Source organism: Oncorhynchus nerka, linkage group LG23 (assembly GCF_034236695.1).
Source record: "Oncorhynchus nerka isolate Pitt River linkage group LG23, Oner_Uvic_2.0, whole genome shotgun sequence".
NCBI classification, from domain to species: Eukaryota; Metazoa; Chordata; class Actinopteri; order Salmoniformes; family Salmonidae; genus Oncorhynchus; species Oncorhynchus nerka.
This window is the reverse complement of record NC_088418.1, coordinates 51,455,031-51,480,420: the sequence shown is the minus strand read 5'-3', so window position 1 is coordinate 51,480,420 and position 25,390 is coordinate 51,455,031. Positions and strand designations below refer to the sequence as shown.

General features: G+C 42.8%; 1 protein-coding gene across 1 annotated transcript in view; it reads left to right on the top strand.

Annotated features, from left to right (window-relative positions):
* Window positions 1-25,390, top strand: part of LOC115106115 (calcium/calmodulin-dependent protein kinase type 1D-like) — an 87,249-nt gene that overhangs the window by 12,667 nt on the left and 49,192 nt on the right. Inside the window, exon 2 of the mRNA XM_065008214.1 lies at window positions 25,035-25,166. Coding sequence (XP_064864286.1) covers window positions 25,035-25,166 — 132 coding nt within the window. The remainder of the gene's footprint in view (window positions 1-25,034; window positions 25,167-25,390) is intronic.

Sequence of the window (25,390 nt, the reverse complement as noted above, 5' to 3'; positions counted from 1 at the left end):
CCATCTACTCAAATCTTAGGTTTATGGTCTCCTCTCAAACCTTGGCCTCTCGTTATCGAGGGAAGCTGATCTCCTCTCAACCCTTAGCCCCCTCGAAATTGAGGTAAGCTCGGTCTGGTGACAGAAAACCCAGCTGGGGGTTTTATTCATAAGAGCAGAAAAGGGGCTGTCCCAGGACGCCGGACCATAACTGTGCTCATGGGCGGTCCTCTGATTGAGTTATTCTCCAAAGAGAATTGGAGTTTCCTTCATTAAATAGTCCAAAATCACATTACACAATTTCATTACACATTCATCTTATACAAAAATTAGATGTAAGCCTCATATCTGAGGCTATTGTATAAACAGAGTTATGGTAATGTAGCCGTATTTTCTCTCATGAGTTTCACAAAATTGTACCAAACTGACCAGTTCGTAGCTGGATTCTTCACCGATCTTTTATACGTTCTCCAGAACATAAATACTTTTTTGACCTCCAGTTTTGTGAGTGGGAAGACATTCCTTTGTTCTCTATGAAAACTCACTCTCTCTCTATACTGTGGCCATGAGGAGATAATCTCCTCCAGGAATTTACGACCTAAGGTCGCAGCAGCCTGAATGGAGGAGACAGAGGGGGGGGGGGGGGGGGGGTGCTCGCTGTACCCAAAGAGGGCAACGTCATGACGGGGAGGACCAACTCCATATTAATGCCCATAATTTTGGACAAAGATGTTCGACCAGCAGGTATCCACATACTTTTGTTCATGTAGTGCATCTACAGGCTATGAATTGATGGCTTTGAGCCAAGGAACCTTCCCTTAGTTACATGGGGTTAAACGCTATAGCCTTGATGGGATGGGACCTGACTGCTGTTACCATGGATCCTGTTGCTCCCTGCCCTTTCTCAACTTATCAACGGTGTGTTCCTCTCACCTCCACTTCCTGCTCTCTGAGGGCCGATCCTATCACCCCAACTGATGAGTGGAAGGGAGGCGGGATTTAAGGGAAGGAAAATATAGTCCTAGAGAGGTTGAGTTGAGGGATATGAGGACGTAAAAGAGATTTCTCTTGTCATTCTCTATTGTTGCCAAGTGTCTCTGTCACAATAGCATGGCTGATGGTAAACCTTCAGATTGGTGGGAGGAAATGTCTCATCCAAACAACAAAACCTTTTGCGACTTCTTACCTCTGACCCCTAACCCTGCCAGCTTTAAGTCTTTAGCTAAAGCATCTCTAACATCCTTCTTCTTATCCTATCATCTTCTGTTTTCTCCGTCCTGCTCTCTCTCATTCTCTCTCCAGTGCTATAGTTAGATAGCAGCTACAGTTTCTCTCCAGTTCTCATTACAATGAACCTCTCTCTCCCCCGAGTCAACACTGTCACACCTTACTGTGGGAAAGCGATTGTGTGTGTGTGTGTAACGTATAGTATGTGTGTTTATGTGCAAATTGTAATTTTAAAAAAATCGGAGGAAATCAGCCATGGTCTTGGTAATTAAAGAACGGTATATCCAGTCCAGTAGTAAGTGATTAGAGGTAATGGAATCAGTGCATTGGCAAACTCATATGGAGACTGAGGAACATTGGAATAATATCTCATCTCCAGAAAGACCAAAGTCTAAATAACGTTTGGCGTATATAGTAGAACAATTTGTCTTCCAGACAGGCAATTTAAGCACACACAAGCAGAAAGGCACAAATGCATGAAAGCACACATGTGTAGAACCTCTATAAACATACTCACAGTACACACACTATATACACACACATTTCTCTGTTTTATAGGTGACACTTACCTCAGGTCCATTACCTTATATCTCTTTAGAAGCAGTGTGTGTCTGTGAGTCATATTTTAAAGAATGTCAAAGCCCTTGCTGTGTTGCACTGCATCTTGATTCATGATCTGTGAGTGTGTGTGTTTGTTATAGCTTGGCTAGCGTTGTCCTTAAACGGTACTCAAGGCTGCGCAACCTCTGCTATCACACACGCACGTGCACATAATGCAGTCTTGGTCACCACCATGGTTGCAGTAATGCTCACAATGTACACATGCACACACACACACACTATTCAGTAGGTAGCCTCATCCAGGATTTTCCATGCACTGTGCTCCGTCCCTCAATCCCTAAGAGCTCTCTTTCCCTCTTTCCATCTCCCCCTCCCTCCGTATCTCACTCTCTCTTTCTCCACCTCCTCCTGTCAGAATGGTGTTCTAGAGTCAGCTCAGATCCCAGAGCCAGACTCTATAACTAGATTTTACAGATTTAACACCATTATAAAACTACCTATCCATGTCTGTAAGAGAGCCCTGCCTTTGGGAGTGAGTGAGGGTGAGAGAGCGGGTGTAGATAAGAAGACTCTACCCTGATACATGCCCTTGTAGCTCCAAAACCACTCTATATGAGAGAGTGAAGTGTGGAGGTGGGATGACGGTCGCTCGTCTAGTAGGTAACGCCACCCAGTGCCGTGTGTGCGCGTGTGTCCCTGTGTCTGAGGAGCACTCTCATCATGCCTGGTGTTTTGATGTGGGCCACTGATCACATTTCCCCCGCTGCCTGTCCTTTTGTTTCGCTTGAAAACACGCACAAAAACCATGGGGAAAACAGAGGGTTAAATAATGAACATGTAATTGGGGAATTGAAACCAAGTGTGTAAAACAAAGACAAAACAAATGGAAAATTAAAAGTGGATCGGTGACGTCGAACGCCGCCCGAACAAGAAGAGGGACCGACTTCGGCGGAAGTCGTGACAGAGGAGCACTGAAGGGGAACATCTCTTTCAATATCTCTCTCTAATTGCAGATGTGAGCAGAATGAGACTAGCATGCTAAAAGGAAGCCGTGTCTGTGATTTGACGGACTCTCCATTTAACCCCAGCCTTCCTCTGACACCATGTGGTGTGCTACCATGAGTTGGTGTAGCAGCATTCACTCTCTTTGTTAGCAGACCGTGTGGCTGTGTCTGACCACGTGCCTCTCAGCAGGTGTATGTATAGCAAGAAAGCTGAGCATAATGCCCAGTGGTCCATTAGGTGTGCGTGTTTGTGAGCCCTCCTATCAAGGGAACACACGGTACAGGGTCTGCTGATGCTAGGCTATCCCTCTTCTCTCTAAGAGTAAATAGGAAATCTGCAAGGTCATGATAAAGATGAACTGCTAAGTCACCTTCTAAACTCCACTGGCATCAGCGAGTCTCTGGTCTGTCATCACAACAGCTCTCTCTCACCTCTCAACATACAGAGCAGAGAGCTGCTGTTGGCGTAATAGATTAACCACAAACACACAGGTCATATTGATTTTTGCACTGTGGTTGACTGACTGTTAAGTTCCTAACAGGGCTGAGCCAGTCCTCTGTTGGCTGCGGCCCAAAGGTTAACCAGTGGTTGCCATGGTAGTATGTTTTTAAAATACGTATTTTCCAGGAAGTTGAAAACGCATCTTTTCAGGATGTTGAAAAAATAATTCTAGGTGTTGAAATCAGGCAAATTTTTGGTTCTGAATGAAAGTTGAAAATAAGTAATTTATAGACATCTATGTTTGGATCAAATCAAGGCTGGTCCAGACCGGACAAAATCTGAACCAAACATAGACGTCTATGATTGGTTCAGATTTAGTCCGGACGGGACCAAAAATCTGTGGATGTGGAAATCAAGGCCGGTCGGGATTGCACCAAAAAACCAAACATCCAGAAGGTGTCGGTCCGTGCTTACTGAGTTGTAGCCTACAGTGTACCTTGAAATGTAATTTGATGAATGCCCATCTATGTGGTAAGCCTACGGTAAGCCTACACAAAAAAACACGTCCGGACAGGACCAAAAAAGGACATCCAAAAGATGTTGGCTCGTGCTTACTGGAGTGCAGCCTACCATGTCGGCTGCAATGGAATGTTATGAATGCCCATTTATATTGTAGGGCTACCATTTGTGAAATAGGCTGTTGCCATTTGGCTTTATTAATCCTGATTCCTGTGACTAATCAATTTGGCTATTTGAGCTCTGAATATCAGCTACTCAACTTTATCAGGAGTTATCGTGAGCCTATTTGCAATGTGTTTACACAGCGGGAGACGCAGGAGTATTTTATTTTTCACAGTGATCAACTTGTCAAAAATGGACAGATACAAACTTGAACCCACTGACAATGGGGTGACACTACTGAACAACAGTGATTGTCCATTCCATATTGTCCATTTGACTTGTACTGTTTTTAGGATATGTTATTTGTTGACATGAGAATTTTTTTATTGTTTTTATAGTTTTTTTTAGCACAATTTAGGTTATTTGATGGGAGAAACGTGCATGATGTAAAAAGTGTCTGTCTCAGATTACATTGTCATACATTTTATCTCCAGCCTGTAGGCTACAGAAAAGGCTGCATACTCTTTCTACCATAGACTATATCTGCTATGTGATGTTTGTGACAGAACATTGGTGGATGCATCTCTCCAACAACACCCTGGAGAGGCACGCTGGGAATGGACCAGCAAAATATTTTGCAACCCTGCCTTTGACAAAGTGGGCACTGCTTATCACAGGGCGTCATCAGCGTTCACCTAAAACTCCCATATGCCCATATGTTTGAGAGAAATTATCATTGTTTTTGGGCAGAATTTTGTGAGGTTTGATGCGTTGTTGTTGGAAGTGCGTCTTGGTTAGTTTAGCTCAGAAAATGCTGCCCTCGTCAATCTGCAACCATAGGCGGCCACCTAATGAGCGGGCCGGCCATGACGGGACCAGCTTCTAATGGCCACTAGCCGTTACCATGGTGAATGTATCCTTTGTGGTTTGAAAACCTCTACAACCTACCAGTTTGTATGTATACATTATAGATGTAAGAGAGAGAGAGTGATATGTCCATGTTCATTTCTGATTTCCACCCATTCAACAATAGGTTGTAGCATTTAGAAGGCAGATTGAAGAAGACAAATAGGAGAGAACGCAGTTAGGATCCCAGTCCCAGACTGGTAGAGATCTTTATTTTCATTTTGTGATGTAGTGGTGGACACAATGATACGTGTCCTCTCTTCATTACTACTCAAACAGGCCATTTTTCATTGAATTAAACAGCCACACGTTATCCTTATGATTATAAACCCTCATCACTATCCCTCCCTCTCCTAATTTCCCTCCTGTTTCTCTCTCCCTCTCCTCTTTCGCTCCCTTCCTCGCCCTCTCTCCTGAACATCTTTCTTTTCTGTCTACCTTTTTCCATAATCTCTCTCTCTCCATCCCTTTCTCTTGCTCTTTTTTTCCTCTCCCTCGCTGTCTGTTCTGCTTGTCTGTGTTGAATAGTCTGTGTTTACTGGAATGGAAAGAGTCAGGATGCCGGAAGCTGAGGCAATAAGACAGTATCACCATCCTTTTGGACTGTAGAAAGGGCTGACTGCTCTCACCCCCCTCTCTGCGTGAGGGTCAATATAGTGGCCCATGCTGTTGGAAAAGGCAGGTTCAATCCCCTGTATCTAATCATCAATAAGCCATTACTCACTCTGATAGGCTGGTAAGCTCCTTAGCAACACCGCCGCTCTGTTGCTAACATCAGGAACAGGGGAATGCAAAACAGGCTTGTTTTTCCCAGAGTTTATAGCATGATGTTGGCGACAGAGATTGATATGTGACCCACAACCTGGAATTGGTCCTATGTAGCAACATTTTAAATAGTTTTTTACATTGATTAAAAGTAGACAGAGCTAGAAAATTGTATATCATACATTGCAGTTGAGGAACAATTGGAAAGTAATTCTGCTTTGAAAGTTGATAAACTTGTAACCCCACTTTTGAGAAAATGGGCCGTGAATGTTTTGGTAAACCTACTGGAGTGCTCTTCTTTGTCTCCACCCATTCATCATCGTTCACACCCTCTTAAGCCTTAGCTCCACCAACTCTTTAAGGATACACATGTGAAGCTAAGGGCTAAACAGAGTGATTTAAGGTAGTGTAGTGAACAACCACAGATTTCAAGACTAAAAGTGGTGAAATTAGTACAAAACATATTAGTAAAAATACACTATCTAGTTCTTGGCCTATATTCTAATCTGACTTTGATGCAGGTCATGTTCTAAACATTACCATCTCTGGTAAACGCACAAATCCATCTTTATTTGTCACATGCACAGGATACAGAAGGTGTAAGCTTTTTTGATCTGAGGGTATAGAACTAGCATTTATTTTATTACTTGACCCATTGGAAAGAATTAACCAAAAACACTGAGCAAACTGGAATGCTATTTGACCCTAAACAGAGAGTACACAGTGGCAGAGTGACTGACCCAAAATTAAGGAAAGCTTTGACTATGTACAGACTCAGTGAGCATAGACGTGCTATTGAGAGATGCCGCCGTAGGCAGACCTGGCTCTCGAGAAGACAGGCTATATGCACACTGCCCACAAAATGAGGTGAAAACGGCGCTGTACTGCACTTCCTAACCTCCTGCCAAATGTATGACCATATTAGAGACGCATATTTCCCTTAGATTACACAGATCCACAAAGAATTTGAAAACAAACCCAATATTGATAAACTCCCATATCTATTGGGTGAAATTCCACAGTGTGCCATCACAACATCAAGATGTGTGACCTGTTGCCACAAGAAGAGGGCAACCAGTGAAGAACATACACCATTGTGAATACAATCCATATTTATGTTTATTTATTTTCCATTTTGTACTTGAACTATTTACACATTTCCACTCGTGGGCCATTCCCTGACGAATTGAGGCTGTCCTGAGGGAAAAAGTGGGTGCAACTAAATACTAATGTTTTGTACACTCAGTGTATGTGATGTAGTACGCAATTCTCAGGGACCAGTTTTGGCTCGTGATTGCTGCTTTCTCTTTGAGGTTCTCTTGTCTCTGTCTGTTTGTTTGAACTTGAGAGACACTGTATACACACATACAGGCACGTATATGTAGGCATAACAAATGTACACCCATTCCCCTCTCTCTCTCTCTCTCGCGCTCACTCTCTCTCTCTGACAAAGCTTTCACAATCACACAGTCGTCCGCGTGTAGATCCGCTCGTAGAACACGAATGCAAAACATAATTGGCAGATAATTGCTGCTGTGGTAACAGCGCTATTTTAAAAATATAAGCCCGGCACAAAGCATTGTGACGAGAGGGTTGGTCGCCTGGTTAAACACGCATCACACAACACTAGGCCCCTGGGGCTGAATCACTGGCATTCACTGCTCTCCAGTGCTTTCAGACAGACATACACCGAGTGTAAAAAAACAGTCTCTTTCCACGACATTGACTGACCAGGTGAATGCAGGTCAAAGATATGATCCCTTATTGATGTCACCTGTTAAATCCTCTTCAGTCAGTTTAGATGAAGGGGAGGAGACTGGTTAAAGAAGAGTTTTTAAGCCTTAAGACAATGGAGCCCCACAGTAGAGCTGTCATAATACCCATTAAACCTAGCTGTCAAACAGGGAAATGGTTCCAATTGTTTCACCATAAATCTTTCCCATAGGGGATTTTATAAACACTTAAAATAAGGGCTGTGTTTTGTGTAGGCTTACCCTGGCATGACCTTGTCCTAGAGAAATTTACACAGTTATCAAAATGTCACGCCAGGGTAAGCCTACACTAAACACAACCCTTATTCTAAAAACCCCTATGGGGAAAATGAATGGTGGAAAAACGATTGGCACCATTTCCCTGTTTGACCTCTAGATTTGATGGGTATTGTGCCTCTTACTGTGGTACTCTATAGAGACTTGGATTGTGTATGTGTGCCATTCAGAGGGTGAATGAGCAAGAAAAAAGATTGAAGTGCCTTTGAATGGGATATGGTAGTAGGTGCCAGGCGCACCGGTTTGTGTCAAGAACTGCAACGCTGCTGGGTTTTTCATGCTCAACATTTACCCGTGTGTATCAAGAATGGTCCACCACCCAAAGGACATCCAGCCAACTTCACACAACTGTGGGAAGCATTGGAGTCAACATGGGTGTTACGGATACAGTTATCCTGTGTGTGTGTGTATCCTGTGTGTGTGTTTCTTTTCTCTCCTTCTCCCCTCACAGGTGAAAACCATCACTCCCCAATCAGTCAACAATCAATCATCAATCAGAAGACACACCTCCTCCTATTTCCTACCCTATCACAGTTCCTTCCCCATGGTTTAAAAACCCCATCATTTGTTTGTTCTAGAGCAACCTCTAGCTCAACCTCTAGCTCAACCTCTAGCTCAATCTCTAGCTCAATCTCTCTGTAAATGCCATGTCTGTAGGTCTCTGTGTTTCACTCTCGCTTTGTGTCTTCACCTCTCTTTTGTTTAAGCACCTCCATAGCACTTTGTCATCACCTGTGAGTATTGTTTTTGGTTATGGTGTTTGTTTGTTGCTGGTGGGAAAAGGGGGAAACCAAGACAAGTCGCCCATGGGCATACACTACCCGTAGGTGAACTTTGTTAAATACACTAGTTAGAACTGGGCGGACCACCCACTGTATTTTTGGTTAGTTAGTTAGCTGTTGTTAAAGTAGGCTAGTCTAGCTTAGGGGTGTTTTTGAATACTTATTGTTTCTTTCCTTGGGTCCAGCTCAGCCCCTTTTCCTGCTCCCCCCATTACCATGTGTTTATAAATAAACCTGGAGTTTGACGGTAGATTTCTGTTGTCGTGGTTATTTCGTTCACACTTTTACTTTGTCACAATAATAATTTGCATGAGTTATGTTACGGGTCTCATTACCATCCCCCCTAGACTGTCGGGCCAAAAGGGATTCGTAACAATGGGCCAGCATCCTTGTGGAACACTTTCGACCCCTTTTGTAGAGTCCATGACCCAGTAAATTGAGGCTGTTCTGACGGCAAAAGGGGGTGCAACTCAATATTCGGAAGGTGTTCCTAATGTTTTGTACACTATGTATATTCTCACGGGACATGACCGTTCAGAATTGAATAGGCTCAACCATCCAACCTATATCTTACGAACTGTTAGCATGTGCCAATGCCAGTCTTCAGTCTTCAATGCAACTTCTGTAGATAATATTGTAGCATACAGTATTGTGCGGTATAGTGATATTTTATGGTGGAGCTGTAATTGCGATATGAGTATAGGGATTTCTGTTATAGAGCTGATCGTGGGCACCTTGATGGGAGGACTGATCGTGGGCACCTTGATGGGAGGGCTGATCGTGGGCACCTTGACGGGAGGATGGGAGGGCTGATGGGCTGGCTGATGGGCTATCTTCCACAGTGAATGTATTTGATGGAGGGATGTTTTGTGTGCTGAGGTCAGAGCAGAGATTTGTGCATGAGGACATTGGGAACAGAACAGTTTCTGTTGGGAGGACAATGCAGGCCAGGGAGATTGGAGATTCATTTTATATGAGAGGCCCTGGTAATCTGGGCTGTGTTTAATCTCAGTTTTGGGAATTGGAATGATGATGCTGGCTTAGAAAACCAAACGTGTGTGTGTGTGTGTGTGATACAATGTGTTTGTGGTGCATTTGTTTTGTCTAAGTAGAACACATTCTGCATTTCGATGCAAGATGGTTTTTTTTTTATTCACACTTTAGTTGCAGTTCGCTAATTCTGAGATGTTTTGTCCTGAATGCTAAAAAGCTGTTAAGCTCCATTTAAAATGAAGATGCTACATTAACCTCATAGCAAAGTTTGACTCTAGAGGAAAGAGGGAGCGAGAGAGCAAAGGAGAGCGAAAGGGAGAAAGAAAAACTCTAGAGAGTCTGGCTGATAGTCTCCATCCCGTAAATCCTAAAACATGGCACATTTAATCAACTCTAATGAGAGCAGCTTTGTAGATTTAGCTTCTCCTTCTTTTTTTAAGTCATTTAATCACGCACCATTCTTCTCCGTACCCCCCCCCCCCCCCCCTCTCTCCAGCACCTGTTCTAACTCCCACCTCCTATCTGCGCAATGCCTGTATAATGATGCATCTCTATCTGAGCAGTGTGTGATACAATTAGCCAGTTAGCTATATGAGACCATACAGGAGCTTTCTATATCAGACCGGCCAAGAGCTCCATCTCATCTGCATTCAATCTCATCCTTTTTCTATCTCTCCTTCTCTCTCACTGTCGTAATACTAGCACATTCACACACACACACACACACACACACACACATGCTCATTCTTGGCCGCTTCATTTCTGTTTTTCTCTCACTGCGTCTCTCTCTCTCGCCTTCCTCTCTCACTCTCTCTTTGAATTTACGTGTGTGTGTGGTGTTGGTGTGGAGCTTGGCAGTGATGACGGTAGTTCGGTGGTGTATAATTGTCCTTGCTTTGGTTTGTGTGGTTGTCTCTGTCTGCCTGTCTGTCTCTAACATGGAGCATTGAGTCCAGTCACAGTCTAAAGAGACATTTCTGTTCTGCAGTGCCCTGTTTGATTGAAATTGAATTGAACAGACGTCTTTCACCCGCCAAACCAACGGCCGGAGAGATGAAATGATCCCCTTATTTCTCTGTGTGTGTGGGTGTGCCTCAGCTCTCAGCCTTACCCAGTAACACAAAAGGGAAGGCGTTCAGTCTAAATGTAATTTATTGCACCGAGCCCCTCCCATCAGACACCTTGCAACAGTGGTTGGTCCCTTTGTCACACAGCGGGGTGAGTGGTTCTCTAGATGGATCTGAAGTCTACACGTCAGGTATGTTGTGCGTACAGGGCTAGTGTAATGGCAGGCAAACATCAGACAAAACCAAAGTTGCACTTCTGAAGTGCTGTAGCGCTTCCATACAGGCTCTTCACGTTCATATTCCCAGTACCTCATGGGAAAGGTTAGAACCCAACAAATATCATTCTGGCTTTTTGAAGTTGTCTCATGTGAATGTATTTCAGCAGCAGTTGTCATCAGCATGTCTCCCCTGCAATCAGGATTTAATTGTAGATGGTTGTTTTGTCAGGGCCATTTCCATCGAAAAAGAACCATGAGCACCAACATTCATAGCTTTCATTTGACATGCTCCTATAAAAACTAAGCGTCTATATTTTGGGGAAATGAAGTCATACATACATTTTTCAACCATTTTCCATCTTAAAGATTTGGCAAAAGTACTGTCTTTGATTTGTGTTCAAACAGATTGAAAAGGGGTCTTAGGAAACATCTACCAGGAAGTATTAAAAGGCATCATAAATACACAGTAATGTTGCGGTAAAGAGCCCTGCCAACTTATATCAACACTTGTATTTCATTTTGGAGAGATTGTTTATCTTCTGTAAATGTAAGAAATTTTGTCTTGTGCCTTGTAATTCCGTTACCAAAAACCCACATCTTTAAAATATATATTTTTATTTCCAATCGTCTTGTGGTCAAACCAAGGATCTTAAAACAGTCTTGAGTCTGGACAACCCCTCCCTCTCTCTCTCCTCTCTTTTTCACTCTCTAGTTAATGTCACCTCTCCCAGCTCTTACTGACACCGACCCATGACCCTCCTCGCTTTCCATTTACTGTAACCAACAGCCTCACCCACTGAACACCGACACTGTACGCTGAAAAGTAGTCCATTTGTTCAGTCCACCTTGGCCTTGATTTTAGCGTCCACAGACTGACCGGACTGGAACAAATGTACTCTACTGTGCTGTGATGTCCAAACTTGTGAAACACGAGGAGAATGACATTCATATCCATAATTATGCATTTCTGTGTAGTACAGATCTAGGACACATTATGTATTTTTGCATTTATTAGGGATCCCCATTAGTTCCTGCCAAGGCAGCAGCTACTCTTCCTGGGGTCCAAACACATTAAGGCACATCACACATAAAACAAAATCTAAAACCGTACATCATATAACATTATCACACCACTACATATCTACACTACAAAATGTATAATACCGCCAAACAACAATATGACGGTGTGAGTGCGTGTGCTACCATGTGTGTCTGTTCCTGTGTATCTCTTCACAGTCCCCGCTCTTCCATAAGCTGTTTTTTTATATCTGATTCTACTGCTTACATCAGTTACCTGATGTGGAATTGAGCTCCATGTAGTCATTGCTCTATGCAGTACTGTGCGCCTCCCAAAGTCTATTCTTGACTTGTGAAGAGACCTCTGGTGGTATGTCTTGTGGGGTATGCATGGATGTCCGAGCTGTGTGCTAGTAGTTTAAGGAGAGTCCTTGATGCATTCAGCATGTCACCACTTCTTACAAAAACAGTTAGTGAAGTCAATCTCTCCTCCATAAGTCCTTTTTTGTGGCACCTGACCACACGACTGAACAGTAGTCCAGGTGCGACAACTAAGGCCTGGGGGACCTGCCTTGTTGATAGTGTTAAGGCAGAGCAGTGCTTTATTATGGGCAGACTTCTCCCCATCTTAGCTACTGTTGTATCAACATGTTTTGACCATGACAGTTTACAATCCAGGGTTACTGCAAGCAGTTTAGTCACCTTAACTTTCTCAATTTCCACATTATTTATTACAAGATTTAGTTGAGGTTTTGTGAATGATTTGTCCCAAATACAATGCTTTTAGTTTTTGTCATATTTATGACTTGTTCTTTGCCACCAATTCTGAAACTAACTGCAGCTCTTTATTAAGTGTTGCAGTGATTTTACTCGCTGTAGTGAATAGTGTTGAGTCATCATTACTCAAAGCCAGTGGCATGTCATTAGTAAAGTTTGAAAAAAAGCAAGGGGCCTAAACCGCTACCCTGGGGAATTCCTGATTCTACCTGGATTATGTTGGCACGGCTTCCATTAAATAACGCCCTCTGTGTCTTTAGACATGTAACTCTATCCACAATATAGCAGGGGATGTAAAGTCATGACACACATGTTTTTCCAGCAGCAAACTATAATCGATAATGTCAAAACCCCCACTGAAGTCTTAACAAAACAGCCCCCACAATCTTTTTGCAATAATGTCTCTCAGCCAATCATCAGTCATTTGTGTAAGTGCCCTGCTTGTTAAATGTCCTTCCCTATAAGTGTGCTGAAAGTCTGTTGTCAATTTGTTTACAGTAAATAGCATTGTATCTGGTCAAACACAATTTTTTTCCGAACTTTACTAAGGTTTGGTAACGGGCTATTTGAACCAGTAAAGGGGGCTTTACTATTCTTGGGTAGAGGAATGACTTTTGCATCCCTCTAGGCCTGAGGTCACACACTTTTTAGTAGGCTTAGGTTTGAAGATATGGCAAACAGGAGTGGCAAATGTTCACTGTTATTCTCAGTAATTTTCCATCCAAGTTGTCAGACCCCAGTGGCTTGTCATTGCCGGGGCGGCAGGGTAGCCTAGTGGTTAGAGCGTTGGACTAGTAACCGAAAGGTTGCAATTTCGAATCCCCGAGCTGACAAGGTACAAATCTGTTGTTCTGCCCCTGAACTGGCAGTTAATCCACTGTTCCTAGGCTGTCATTGAAAATAAGAATTTGTTCTAAACTGACTTGCCTAGTAAAATAAAGGTAAAATTTAAATAAAATAAAATAATTGTTGATAGACCATTTTTCCACCTCTTCCACATTTCAATTTACGGAATTCAAAATTACAATGCTTGTCTTTCATAATTGTATCAGTTCTACTTGAATGTGTAGTGTTAGGCATGACATGCCAGCAATAAATGCTAATATTGCCAATTACTTTAATGATTTTTTTCATTGGCAAGATCAGTGGGTTTTGTGATTTTTAATGAGGCATCTGAATGATGCAGCTGAGTTTGCCTTTTGTCAATAATTTCATTTTAGGTGCTCCAAAGCTTTTTACTATTGTTCTTTATATATTTTATCTTTGTTTCATGGAATAGTTCCTTTTTATTCAGTTTAGTCACATGATTTCTCAATTTGCAGTACGTTTGCCAATCAGTTGTGCAGACAGATTTATTTGCCATTTCTTTTAGCGGTATCCTCTCAACCATAACATTTTTCCATTCCTCATCAATCCACAGGGATTTAACAGGTTTTACAGTAATTGTCTTTATGTTTGCATGCTTATTAGTAACTGGAACAAGCAATTTCATAAATCTGTCAAGTGCAGCGTCTGGTTGCTCCTCATTACACACCACAGACCAGCAAATATTCTTTACATCAACATATGAATCACAACATAACTTCTTGTATGACCTCTTATACACTATATTAGGCCCAGCCTTTGGAACTTTGGTTTTCCTTGATATGGCTACTATATTGTGACCACTACATCCTATGGATTTGGATACTGCTTCAAAGCAAATGTCTGCAGCATTAGTACGGATGTGATCAATACATGTTTATGATTTCATTCCTGTTTGTAACTACCCTGGTAGTTTGACTGATAACCTGAACCAGGTTGCAGGCACTGGTTACAGTTTGAAGCTTTTTCTTAAGTGGGCAGCTTGATGAAAGCCAGTCAATATTTAAATCACCCAGAAAATATACCTCTCTGTTGATATCATTTACACTATTAAGCATTTCACACATATTATCCAGATACTGACTGTTAGCACTTGGTCTATAGCAGCTTCCTACAACAGTGGACTTTAGGTGTTATTCCGTTACCGGGTGTAAAATCTACTTCACTTACTATAGTTCAATAACCAAAAGAGATTTGTTCAAAGTCAAGGTAGCATGTCATATCTGACAACCCATTCTTTCTGCAGACATATTTAAATCTTAATTTGGAGCAAGTGTGTTAGATTTTGGAGAACTTGGTTGAATAGAAACTGGAGATAAATTCCGTTACTAAAGTTAGCCTCTGCACAGTTCTTCCACTAAATTCGTTTTTGTAAAATGTTCAGTGGAAATTGTTAAAAGTAGTCCTTGTAGATAGATAGATGTGTATTGTATGTTAAACTTTTGAAAACAATGGTTATTGTTTGACATACGTTTTAAAGTGTGAGAACTGAGTAAAAGTGTAATTCCGTTCCCATGGAATTGCCACCAGTCTGTGTAGTCAGCTGTACACTAACAACTGAACCCTTCAACCATATATCTCCATTTTAGATCTCGCCAACAGCCAGTGAAAATGCTGGTAGCCAAATTCAAAACAACAGAAATCCCATAATTAAAATTCCTCAAACATTCTAGTATTTTACATAATTTTAAAGATAAACTTCTTTTAAATCCAGGTACAGTGTCCGATTTCAAATCGGCTTTACGGCGAAAGCACACCAAACGATTATGTTAGGTCAGCACCTAGTCACAGAAAACCATAAAGCCATTTTCCAGCCAAGGAGAGCCCTCACAAAAGTCAGAAATACCGATTTAAATTAATCACGAACCTCTGATGATCTTCATCAGATGGCACTCACAGGACTTCATGTTACACAATAAATGTGTGTTTTGTTCGATAAAGTTAATCTTTATGTTCAAAAACCTAATTTGAAATTGGTGTGTTATGTTCAGAAATGTATTGTCTCAAACAAACATCCGGTGAAAGTGCAGAGAGCCACATCAAATTACAGGAATACTCAAAATAAACATTGATAAATGATACAAGTGTTATGCATGGAATTATAGCTAAACTTCTCCTTAATGCAACCCGCTGTGTCAGATTTCAAAAAGACTTTACGGCAAAAGCACACCTTGCGATTATGTTAGGTCAGCACCTAGCCACAGAAAAACATACAGCCATTTTCCAAAGAAGGAGAGGTGTCACAAAAGTCAGAAATAGCATTATAAATATTCACTTACCTTTGATCTTCATTAGAATGCACTCCCAGTAATCCCAGTTCCACAATAAATGTTTGTTTTGTTTGATAAAGTCCATCATTCATGTCCAAATACCTCCTTTTTGTTTGCGCGTTTAGTTCACAAATCCAAACTCACGAGGCAAGTCCAGGCGAAAGTTCAGACAAAGTCCAAAAAGTTATATTACAGTTCGTAGAAACATGTCAAACAATTTATAGAATCAATCTTTAGGATGTTTTTATCATAAATCTTAAATAATGTTTCAACCGGACAATTCCTTTAGAAAGGAAAAGGAATGCCGCTAACTCTCACGGGTGCGCGCGAGACTGAGCTCATGGCATTCTGCCAGACACCTGACTCAAACATCTCTTATTTGCTCCCCCTTCACAGTAGAAGCATCAAACAAGGTTTTAAAGACTGCTGCCATCTAGTGGAAGCCTTAGGAATTGCAGTGTGAGCCAATAGACACTGTATATTCGATAGGCAATGACTTGAAAAACTACAAACCTCAGATTTCCCACTTCCTAGTTGGATTTATTTCTCAGGTTTTTGCCTGCCATATGGCATATGGCAGTTATGTTATACTCACAGACATCATTCAAACAGTTTTAGAAACTTCAGAGGGTTTATATCCAAATCTACTAATTACATGCATATTCTAGCTTTTGGGCCTGAGTAGCAGGTAGTTTACTCTGGGCACCTTATTATCCAAGCTACACAATACTGCCCCCCCCCAGTCCCAAAGAAGTTAATGAAGACTTGGCGAGACATGACACCTGTCTGAATAGCCTGGAAGATGGTGCAAATATTTACTTCGACAAAGTGGTGACACTGGAAGAGCAAGTCACCCGGCTATCATCAGATGTCGTCAAAATTACTTCCAAGGTTGAGGATCTCGAGAACAGACCGCACCGGGGGAACTGTCACATTTTTGGCATGAGAGAGGGACTCGAGACGCCCACAACATTGACCGTGCGCACAGAAGCATACAGTCCACACCGAAGAATGGAGAGCCGCCCAGACCCATAGTAGTTAAATTCCACTTCCTTCAGGAGAAGGAGGATGTCTTCCGTAAGGCAGCGCGAGAGGCTCCCATCACCCACCACGGCCAGAATCTCTTCCATAGGTGTAAACTTATTATGTTCGCCCTGGATAGAGCTCTACCGAGGTTCAGTTTAACATGAAAGGTAGCATTTTGCTCTAGTCTAGGAGAGGTAGATGCAGCCTTCCAACAGGGGGAAGGCCAGCATAGGGGTCCAAGGTTTTCTTCTGGGTATTTTGTAGTTTTAGCTGTTTTTTTCTTTTATTTATGTTTTATTACTCTAACCTTTCAGCACACTGGCCATGTGATCGTAATAACATTCATTTCTGATTACTATGACTATGCCTAATTCACATACTCTAGGCTCCACATGCTTTATCAGCTGGAACGTGAAAGGAAGTAACCAGGTGGTTAAGTGTAGCTGAGTGTATGCTCATCCTATGTCCTTAAGTCTGGACGTTGTTTTTCTCCAAGAGACCAATCTCCGGGCCAGCGACCATGATAAACTAAAGAGAGGATGGGTAGACCAAATACTTCACTCCAACTTTGGTGCTAAGGCCAGAGGGGCAGCCATCCTTATCAGAAAAGGCACCCCGTTTGTCTCCACCGAAGTCATTTCAGATACTAATGGCAGATATAGGGATGGGGAAATGGTTTAGCACACAGGTTATTCTGACTAACCTCTATGGTCCTAATTGGGATGACACTCAATCTGACCTCATCGCAACATTTCCCAACCTTAACTCTCATCATTTGATATTGGGCGAAGATTTTAATTGTGTATCGAATCAAAGTCTAGACAGATCCAGACCGAAGCCCAACAATGTAATTTCAAAATCAGGCAAAACTCATTTCTAGAATCCTATAATTGTCTGATCCATCAAGGAGGCTCAGTCCCACTGCTAAACAGTACTCCTTTTTTTCCCTCCAGTCCACCGCTTATACACTAGGATTTATTTGTTCCTGCTGGACAATAGAATTCTTCCTTTTGGAACTAATAGCCAATATCATAGCATCGTCATCTCTGACCATAGCCCTGTCCAGCTAGATATCCACTTTCCGGACAGTACTGTGCCACTACTACTATCCTGTGGTGTGTTTAAAAAATACATATCGACTCACATTGTTGTCTTTTACAGATCAACCGCACCCCTGATGTGTCTCACTGTGTGGGAGTCGTTAAAAGCTTATCTAAGGGGCCAAATGATTTCATACACAGCGTATGACAACAAACAGCGCACCAAACACTTACCGGAGCTATCTCAACTCATTCTAAATGTGGACAACAGATATGCCTCTTCTCCGACTCCTGAACTATACAAAGAGAAACTGTCAAATTCCGATTCGTGTATCAATCTTTCCACCTAACAAACAGAGCAGCTTCTGTTTAAGTCGAGGCAAAAATTCTATGAACACCAAAGGAAAGCTGGCAAGTTCTCACCATCTTTGACAATCCGCTGCTAGTAGCGCCATACCTGAAATCTGTGTTGCAACTGATTTAACTTCTACCAATCCCAAGGAAATCAACAATCAATTTAAGCAATTCTATTCTACTCTTTACTCTTCAGAGTCTCTTCCTGACACTCCTCGTATGCCTGCATTTCTAGACTATGTGGACATCCCCTGTCTCAATTCAAATGAACAAACCAACATGGATGCCTCAATAAGTGATCATGAAGCTACTCTGGCAATCCAGTCCATGCAGAGCGGTAAAGCCCCTGGGCCTGATGGCTTCCCTGTTGAATTTTATAAAGCTTTCTTTAAATTATCCTCTATCCTCAGCTCAATGTACAATGAAATCATTTCTAGTCAGAAACAGCCACAGACACTTACCCAGGCGACTATTTCGGTTTTGCTTAAAAAAGACTAGAATTCCCGAGATTGTGGTTCATACCTGTAAGCCTTTTTGCGCTGGATTTTATACAATTCTCACTGAGGTCATTTCATGCCGTTTAGAAACAGTGATGCCTAATATAATTAACTCTGACCAAACCGGATTTCTCTCAGGTAGATAATCTTTCTATAATATGCGTCGGCTATTTTATTGTTCTTTATACTGCCCACTCAACTCAACAGCCAGAGGTTGTCATCTCTCTTGATGCTGAAAGGGCTTTCGACCGGGTTGAGTGGGAATATCTATTTACAGTACTAGAGAGAGTTAGGTTTGGCCCGTCATACCTTTCCTGGATTAAGATTTTGTCCCCAGTGGCTTCTGTTCGCACCAACAATGTTACCTTAGCCACTTCCCTCTCCACAGGGGGGACAGGCAGGGTTGCTGTTGATCCCCTTTCCTATTTGATATGGCTATTGAGCCTCTTGCTATCGCCCTGCGGGCGGAGGAGAGGATTAAGGGAATACTAAGGGGCAACATAACTCTCAAGGTGTCCTTATATGCAGACAATGTTTTATACATCTCTAACCATGTGGAGTCTATACCCTATCTCTTGGACATGCTACAAGGTTTTGGGACATTCTCTGGTTAAGTTAAACCTAACAAAAAGTGTGCTCCCCATGAATCAGTTTGCAGAAGGAATTGGGTATGCCAATTTGCCATTTAAGGTGGAGCATTAGGTCTTCACTTATTTGTGGATAAAGGTCACACTCATTTAAGGCTCTGTTTAAACATAACTTCAAAACCCTCCTGGAGCGCACTAAGCAGAATTTCATAAGGTAGTCGTCTCTTTCCATTTCATTAACAGTTCACATGTATTCTGTTAAGATGATTGTACTACCTAGCCTTTTCTACTTATTCCAAATGATTCAATTTTTTCTGCCGAAGTTGATGTTCAAACAACTGGACAGCTGCATTTCCAACTTTGAAATAAGTCAAATCCACAAATGAGAAAGGTATATCTAGAGAGAGAATTTTTAAATTTTTACACTACTACTGGTCAGCAAATATATCTAAATGTGTTTATTGTGTTTCTACATTTGAAAACAAGGATGGCCCAATTTGGGCCATCATGGAGTTACAGTCAAGCCTTCCAACTTCTCCGGTCTCACTCCTGTGCTCTCCAATGCCCATGAACCTTGGCACCCATGTTTTGAACCACATTGTTAAGAAGTCCCTTAAAATTTGGGTCCAATTCCGAAGTCACTTTAGCCTTAAACAAGTGAGAGCGGCTTCTCTCCATTAACATCTAATCATCTCTTCCCAGCGTCACAGATTGACACGGCATACCTGCAAACTCGAGCCTACTAAGTGTCCAGTCGAGAGGTGCTTAGATCTTAACCCTTATCTGAAGGGCCCAATCTCCACATTATACGACATAATACAGGACATGAATCCGCCTTCCTTTGCAAATACAAAATCTGCATGGGAGCAAGACATAGGTGGCAATGTCCCCGACGATGTATTGAACATATCCACACATAAGTCATGGGCTGATTCAGTTTAAGGTTTTGCACCGTCTCCATTACTCAAATGACAGGTTGGCAAAAATAAACCCAAATGTTGACCCCAAGTGTTTGAGATGCCACCAGATTCCAGCGACTGTGGGACATATGTTTTGGTCATGCCAATCTTTGAGTGGCCTCTGGGACCCCATTTTTGAGGCATTCTCATGTGTGTAATACAACAGTTAGGCCCAACCCAGTCACTGACATTTTTGGTGTACTTCTCCTAGACTAGAATGCTACCACGCATCAGGCAAATGCGATAGCTGCTAGCTCGCCACCTTGTCCTCTTTACCTGGAAGTCTGCAAAGCCTCCCTCCTTTATGCAGTGGGTTAAGGAGGTGATCTCATCACTGCCTCTGGAGAAGGTTAGGTACATAGTGCATGGGTCCCAACAAACGGTCAGAAACAGACTCCATGAGGGTGGTATGAGGGCCCGACGTCCACAGGTGGGGGTTGTGCTTACATACACCGTGCAGGACGTTTGGCATTTGCCAGAGAACACCAAGATTGGCAAATTCGCCACTGGGGCCCTGTGCTCTTCACAGATGAAGGCAGGTTCACACTGAGCACGTGACAGACGTGACAGAGTCTGGAGATGCGGTGGAGAACGTTCTGCTGCCTGCAACATCCTCCAGCATGACCGGTTTGGCGGTGGGTCAGTCATGGTGTGGGGTGGCATTTCTTTGGGGGGCCGCACAGCCCTCCATGTGCTCGCCAGAGGTAGCCTGACTACCATTAGGTACCGAGATGAGATCCTCAGACCCCTTGTGAGACCATATGCTGGTGCGGTTGGCCCTGGGTTCCTCCTAATGCAAGACAATGCTAGACCTCATGTGGCTGGAGTGTGTCAGCAGTTCCTGCAAGAGGAAGGCATTGATGCTATGGACTGGCCCGCCCGTTCCCCAGACCTGAATCCAATTGAGCACATCTGGGACATCATGTCTTGCTCCATCCACCAACGCCACGTTGCACCACAGACTGTCCAGGACTTGGCGGATGCTTTAGTCCAGGTCTGGTAGGAGATCCCTCAGGAGACCATCCTCCACCTCATCAGGAGCATGCCCAGGCGTTGTAGGGAGGTCATACAGGCACGTGGAGGCCACACACACTACTGAGCCTCATTTTGACTTGTTTTAAGGACAGTTGGATCAGCCTGTAGTGTGGTTTTCCACTTTAATTTTGAGTATCTCTCCAAATCCAGACCTCCATGGGTTGATAAATTTGATTTCCATTGATAATTTTTGTGTAATTTTGTTGTCAGCACATTCAACTATGTAAAGAAAAAAGTATTTAATAAGAATATTTCATTCATTCAGATCTAGGATGTGTTATTTTAGTGTTCCCTTTATTTTTTTGAGCAGTGTATATATGTTTATTTTTTGTGTGTATGTACATGTATGTAGGATATGTGATGTATGTATGTATGTATGTATGTATGTATGTATGTATGTAAAAAATAACATTTATTTATTTATTTATTTAAAGCCTGTCACATCTGTGAATGTGTTGTGTTGGTTGATTTGAAAAACAAGAACATTTTAATTGAATTTTTTTTTTTTCCCATTAATAATACAATACATGGAAAGCCTGTCTTTTACTTTGTAACTTGCGTAGTTTTGGTAAGCAGTCATGTCTGTTCTAGTGGCCATTTATGCTGTTAAGAATTTTTATATAACTTTTTTTCCCATTGTTTTTTGTTTCTTACTGTTTGTTTCTGTTTTTCTTTCCTATTTAACTTTTATAGATGCCTGGATGGATGGATGGATGGATGGATGGGAGAATCAGGGGTTGTGGTTGTACTGTTTTTGTTATATTTGTATCTATAAATAAAGGTACAAAAATAAAATAAAGATAGAAAATCAATGATCTAAAAATACAAAACGCTTCTGACACTTGTTCAGAGGAAACCAAGCATTACAGCTTGCAGCTGAGGCATGGAATGGAATGACAATAGAGGCTTCTAGGTAGTGTAGTCACAGGAAGGTTAAAGCAGCCACTCAATCGGCCCCCCTAAAGCCACTGTATTTAATGGGGAAGCCACTAATCTTGCATGTCTGTATCAGTGTTATTGTGTCACTGTCACCTTGTGAGTCTATTGTTCTTCTCTCTCTCTCTGAGACAAAGACTCTCTCTCTTTAGAGGAGAAACCCAGGATGTGTGTCTGATTTTGACAACTCTTCCCTTGGGAAAATATTCACACACACTCACACATGCATCGGTGTGCATGTCTGTCTGTGCGTGCTTCTCCCATATGAGAGCTTATCTTTGTCTCTGTAGGAGAGATCACTTAGCGCCAGCATTATTCAATTGGGCCCCCGTTAACCAAGAGGACCTGCCACAATGGATATCAGTCTAAGAGTGACACTCACACTCTACACTGGCTGCAGGCTGCCCATGTAGTTTCCATTCAATGCAATCACAGACCCACTGGAGCCTCGCTGAGACAATTACCCAGGTTTATACACCTGAGGAAAAGCAATCGCCCAATGTCGCCATCAACTGCAATAGCAGCAGGGCCAAACTTGACCTGCATAACCCCTAGTCAATCCCCAATAACCACCCACACACACACACACACACACACACACACACTCAAAGCCCCTTTGCGTGTGAACACAGCTGGGGAGATGCTGTATTACACTATCCCTCTGCTCCCTGTACAAAAATTTTTAGAAAAAGAGATTTCCAGCCAATCGACGGGGTTGATACTGTACTGTATGTACCATGTGGTGGCTCTATTCAACTCGCTTCTATCTCTGTTCTGTGTGAATGCTTTAAAGGTTGTCTTTGTTGTACTGTACCACCGCCGTTCAGCATTTCTCTTATTGGTCTCATTCACACATGCAGGTATTTTCTGTCTCAAACCCACACACAGGATTCTCTCTCTCTCTCTCTCTATCAATTACAGGATTCACCCACGCATGCCTCCCTCTCTTCTCTACCATTTCTACTGTATATGTCTCTATCTCCTGTTTCCTCTTCTCTCTCCTTCCCTGTCTTTTGTGGCCTTTTGGTTTCACGGTATGTGGTCAGTCTCTTTCCTTCTCCCTGGGCAGTGACTAAATCCACATTCATGGTATAAAGAGATGGTGACCCAGTCCTAGCCTTCCTAATGGGACTGCTGCTTACACAGACCAGCGAGTGGGTGGGGGACCAGCTGGCTCTTGCAGCCCAGGGAGATGGGTAGAGGCTGGGTGACCTCGCCCTGGGTAAGAGGGGTTGCCTGTGTATGTGTACTCCCAGGTCATGCTGGTAGGATTAGGGAGCTGAGTTCAGACCCCTCTGTAAGGTGTGTAGCAGGTGTGTGCTCTCGCTTCATTCATTCATGCACTGAGTAAAAGTGATGACCGGCACCCAGCTTAATCACAGATCACTTGTTTTAATGTGTTTACAGTATTTTATAAGGCTGTGCGTGCGTTGATTAACTTCAATGGGTCTGTTACTAGTTTCCATTGAGAATAAACCTTCTTCACATGAAGAGACCTGAACACCCGATAAGATCAGCTGCCAGTGTGACAGATGTGTGAGCAACTCAGCGAAAGGGCAGAGGGAGGGAGTGAGAAGAGGAGGTGAGGGGTGGGGTGGAGAAGGGAATCATCTTTTGGTGATAAACGTGAGAAGAAATATAAGGGAGAAGAATTCCAGCAGAGAGAAATGGAGGAAGAGAGGATGGCGATGGAGGTTAGGAGAAAGGAAGGAAAGCGAAGGACTGAGATGTATGAGAATCATGTGTGCGTTCCCAGAACAATGCCTGGCTGTTATGTCCCTGCAATAGTAATTGAAACGTGTGCGATACTGAGCGAACACTCTGAGACCATGATTTTGTGAATAATCGACCAACCATCAAGTGGGAACAGAACTATCCAGTTTGTAATTGCGAATCACAGATGAAAGTGTGTGTGTGTGTGTGTGTGTGTGCAGCATGGCGACAGGCCTGCATTGCTGTTTTATCTCTGCGTCAGTGTTTTTAGAGCTTTTCAGTGTTGTGTCAAATGGTGATGTTTTGGAGTCGGCGGTCATCAACAAATGGGGGCTTCTAAGTGGCTCTAGGGCTATCTGGACTATAGCACTAAACACACACACACACACACACACAGGTTGAATATTACCACGGTTGTATTACTAAAATTGTACACTTTCCAAAATGATGTTGTCATGCTTGTTGTGCCTTATGTAAAGGCCATCAGCAGAGTGAAATAGAAGGACAGAAAGGAGGGAGGAAAGGAAGTGTGAATGAATTCATAACCAGTACCATGTCCCAAAGGCAGGAGCGACGAGAGCGGGAAGAGGAGAGGCGGGGAACGGAAGAGTAGAATAATAGTGGAGAGGAAGAGGGAGGATGTGTACCCTGTCTCTCCCCTCGTTCCTTCATTGCTGATTGACATAGCAGCATGGACCATTAGTCAGCTAATGAATGAAAGCAAACCAGATATGAAATTTGATTTCCTACCGAGCTAACAAGAAGAACGCAGCAGGAAAACAAGGTGAGGGAGGGGCAGGGAGAGAAGGAGAGGAAGTGGGAAGAAGGGAGCCGATATATGGAGGAGAGAACATAGTAAGAATAAACATGAACTGTGGAGAAAGGGAGAGCGAGAGAGACCAAGGGAACTGGGACAAAGGATAAGGAGGAGATCAAGCATATTATAGAGCGATTGAACATGAAACAATGAGTGAAGGACAACGAGAGAGTGATAAATAAAGAGAAATGAGAGAGGGGGAGACAGCGATGGAGAGAGCGAAAGAGTGATAGCTGAGTGGCTGTGAAGTGTGTTGGAGATGGTGATATAGTGAGTGAGTGGTTTGGAGGGTTTCAGATGAGCTGGACAGAGAACAATGAGATTCATGGAGCTGAGACTGCATTAATGAACTACGCTTCATAAATCTCTCTCTCTAGCTCCCCTCTGCCACCTTTCTTTCGCTCTCTCATGGAAACATTGTTAACTTGTTTTGCTGTTTCATGTCTGTGTTTAGTATCTGTACTTGTGTTGAACTGTCTTACACAATTGCTAATTGATTAATCAAATATTTTCTTTCTCTCTCTCGTAGCGGGGCGTTCTCTGAGGTGGTGTTGGCCCAGGAGAGGTCTACAGGGAAGATGTTTGCTGTGAAGTGTATCCCCAAGAAGGCCCTGAAGGGGAAAGAGAGCAGCATCGAGAACGAGATCAACGTGCTCCGCAAGTAAGTCTCCCACCTACCTTCTCCTCCCTAACACCTGTTACCCTGGCGACCGAACGGAAACACCGCCACCCTTCACCACCGCGCATCACGCTTGCATCCCTCCCACTACTCCCCATTCACTGTTATCTTTAGGTCACCGTCCACAGTCTCACACTGACAGAACAGGAGATTAAGGTAGGTAGCGACTATAGAAAACACCCTCTCTGTCTTCTATTTCTTTGCTT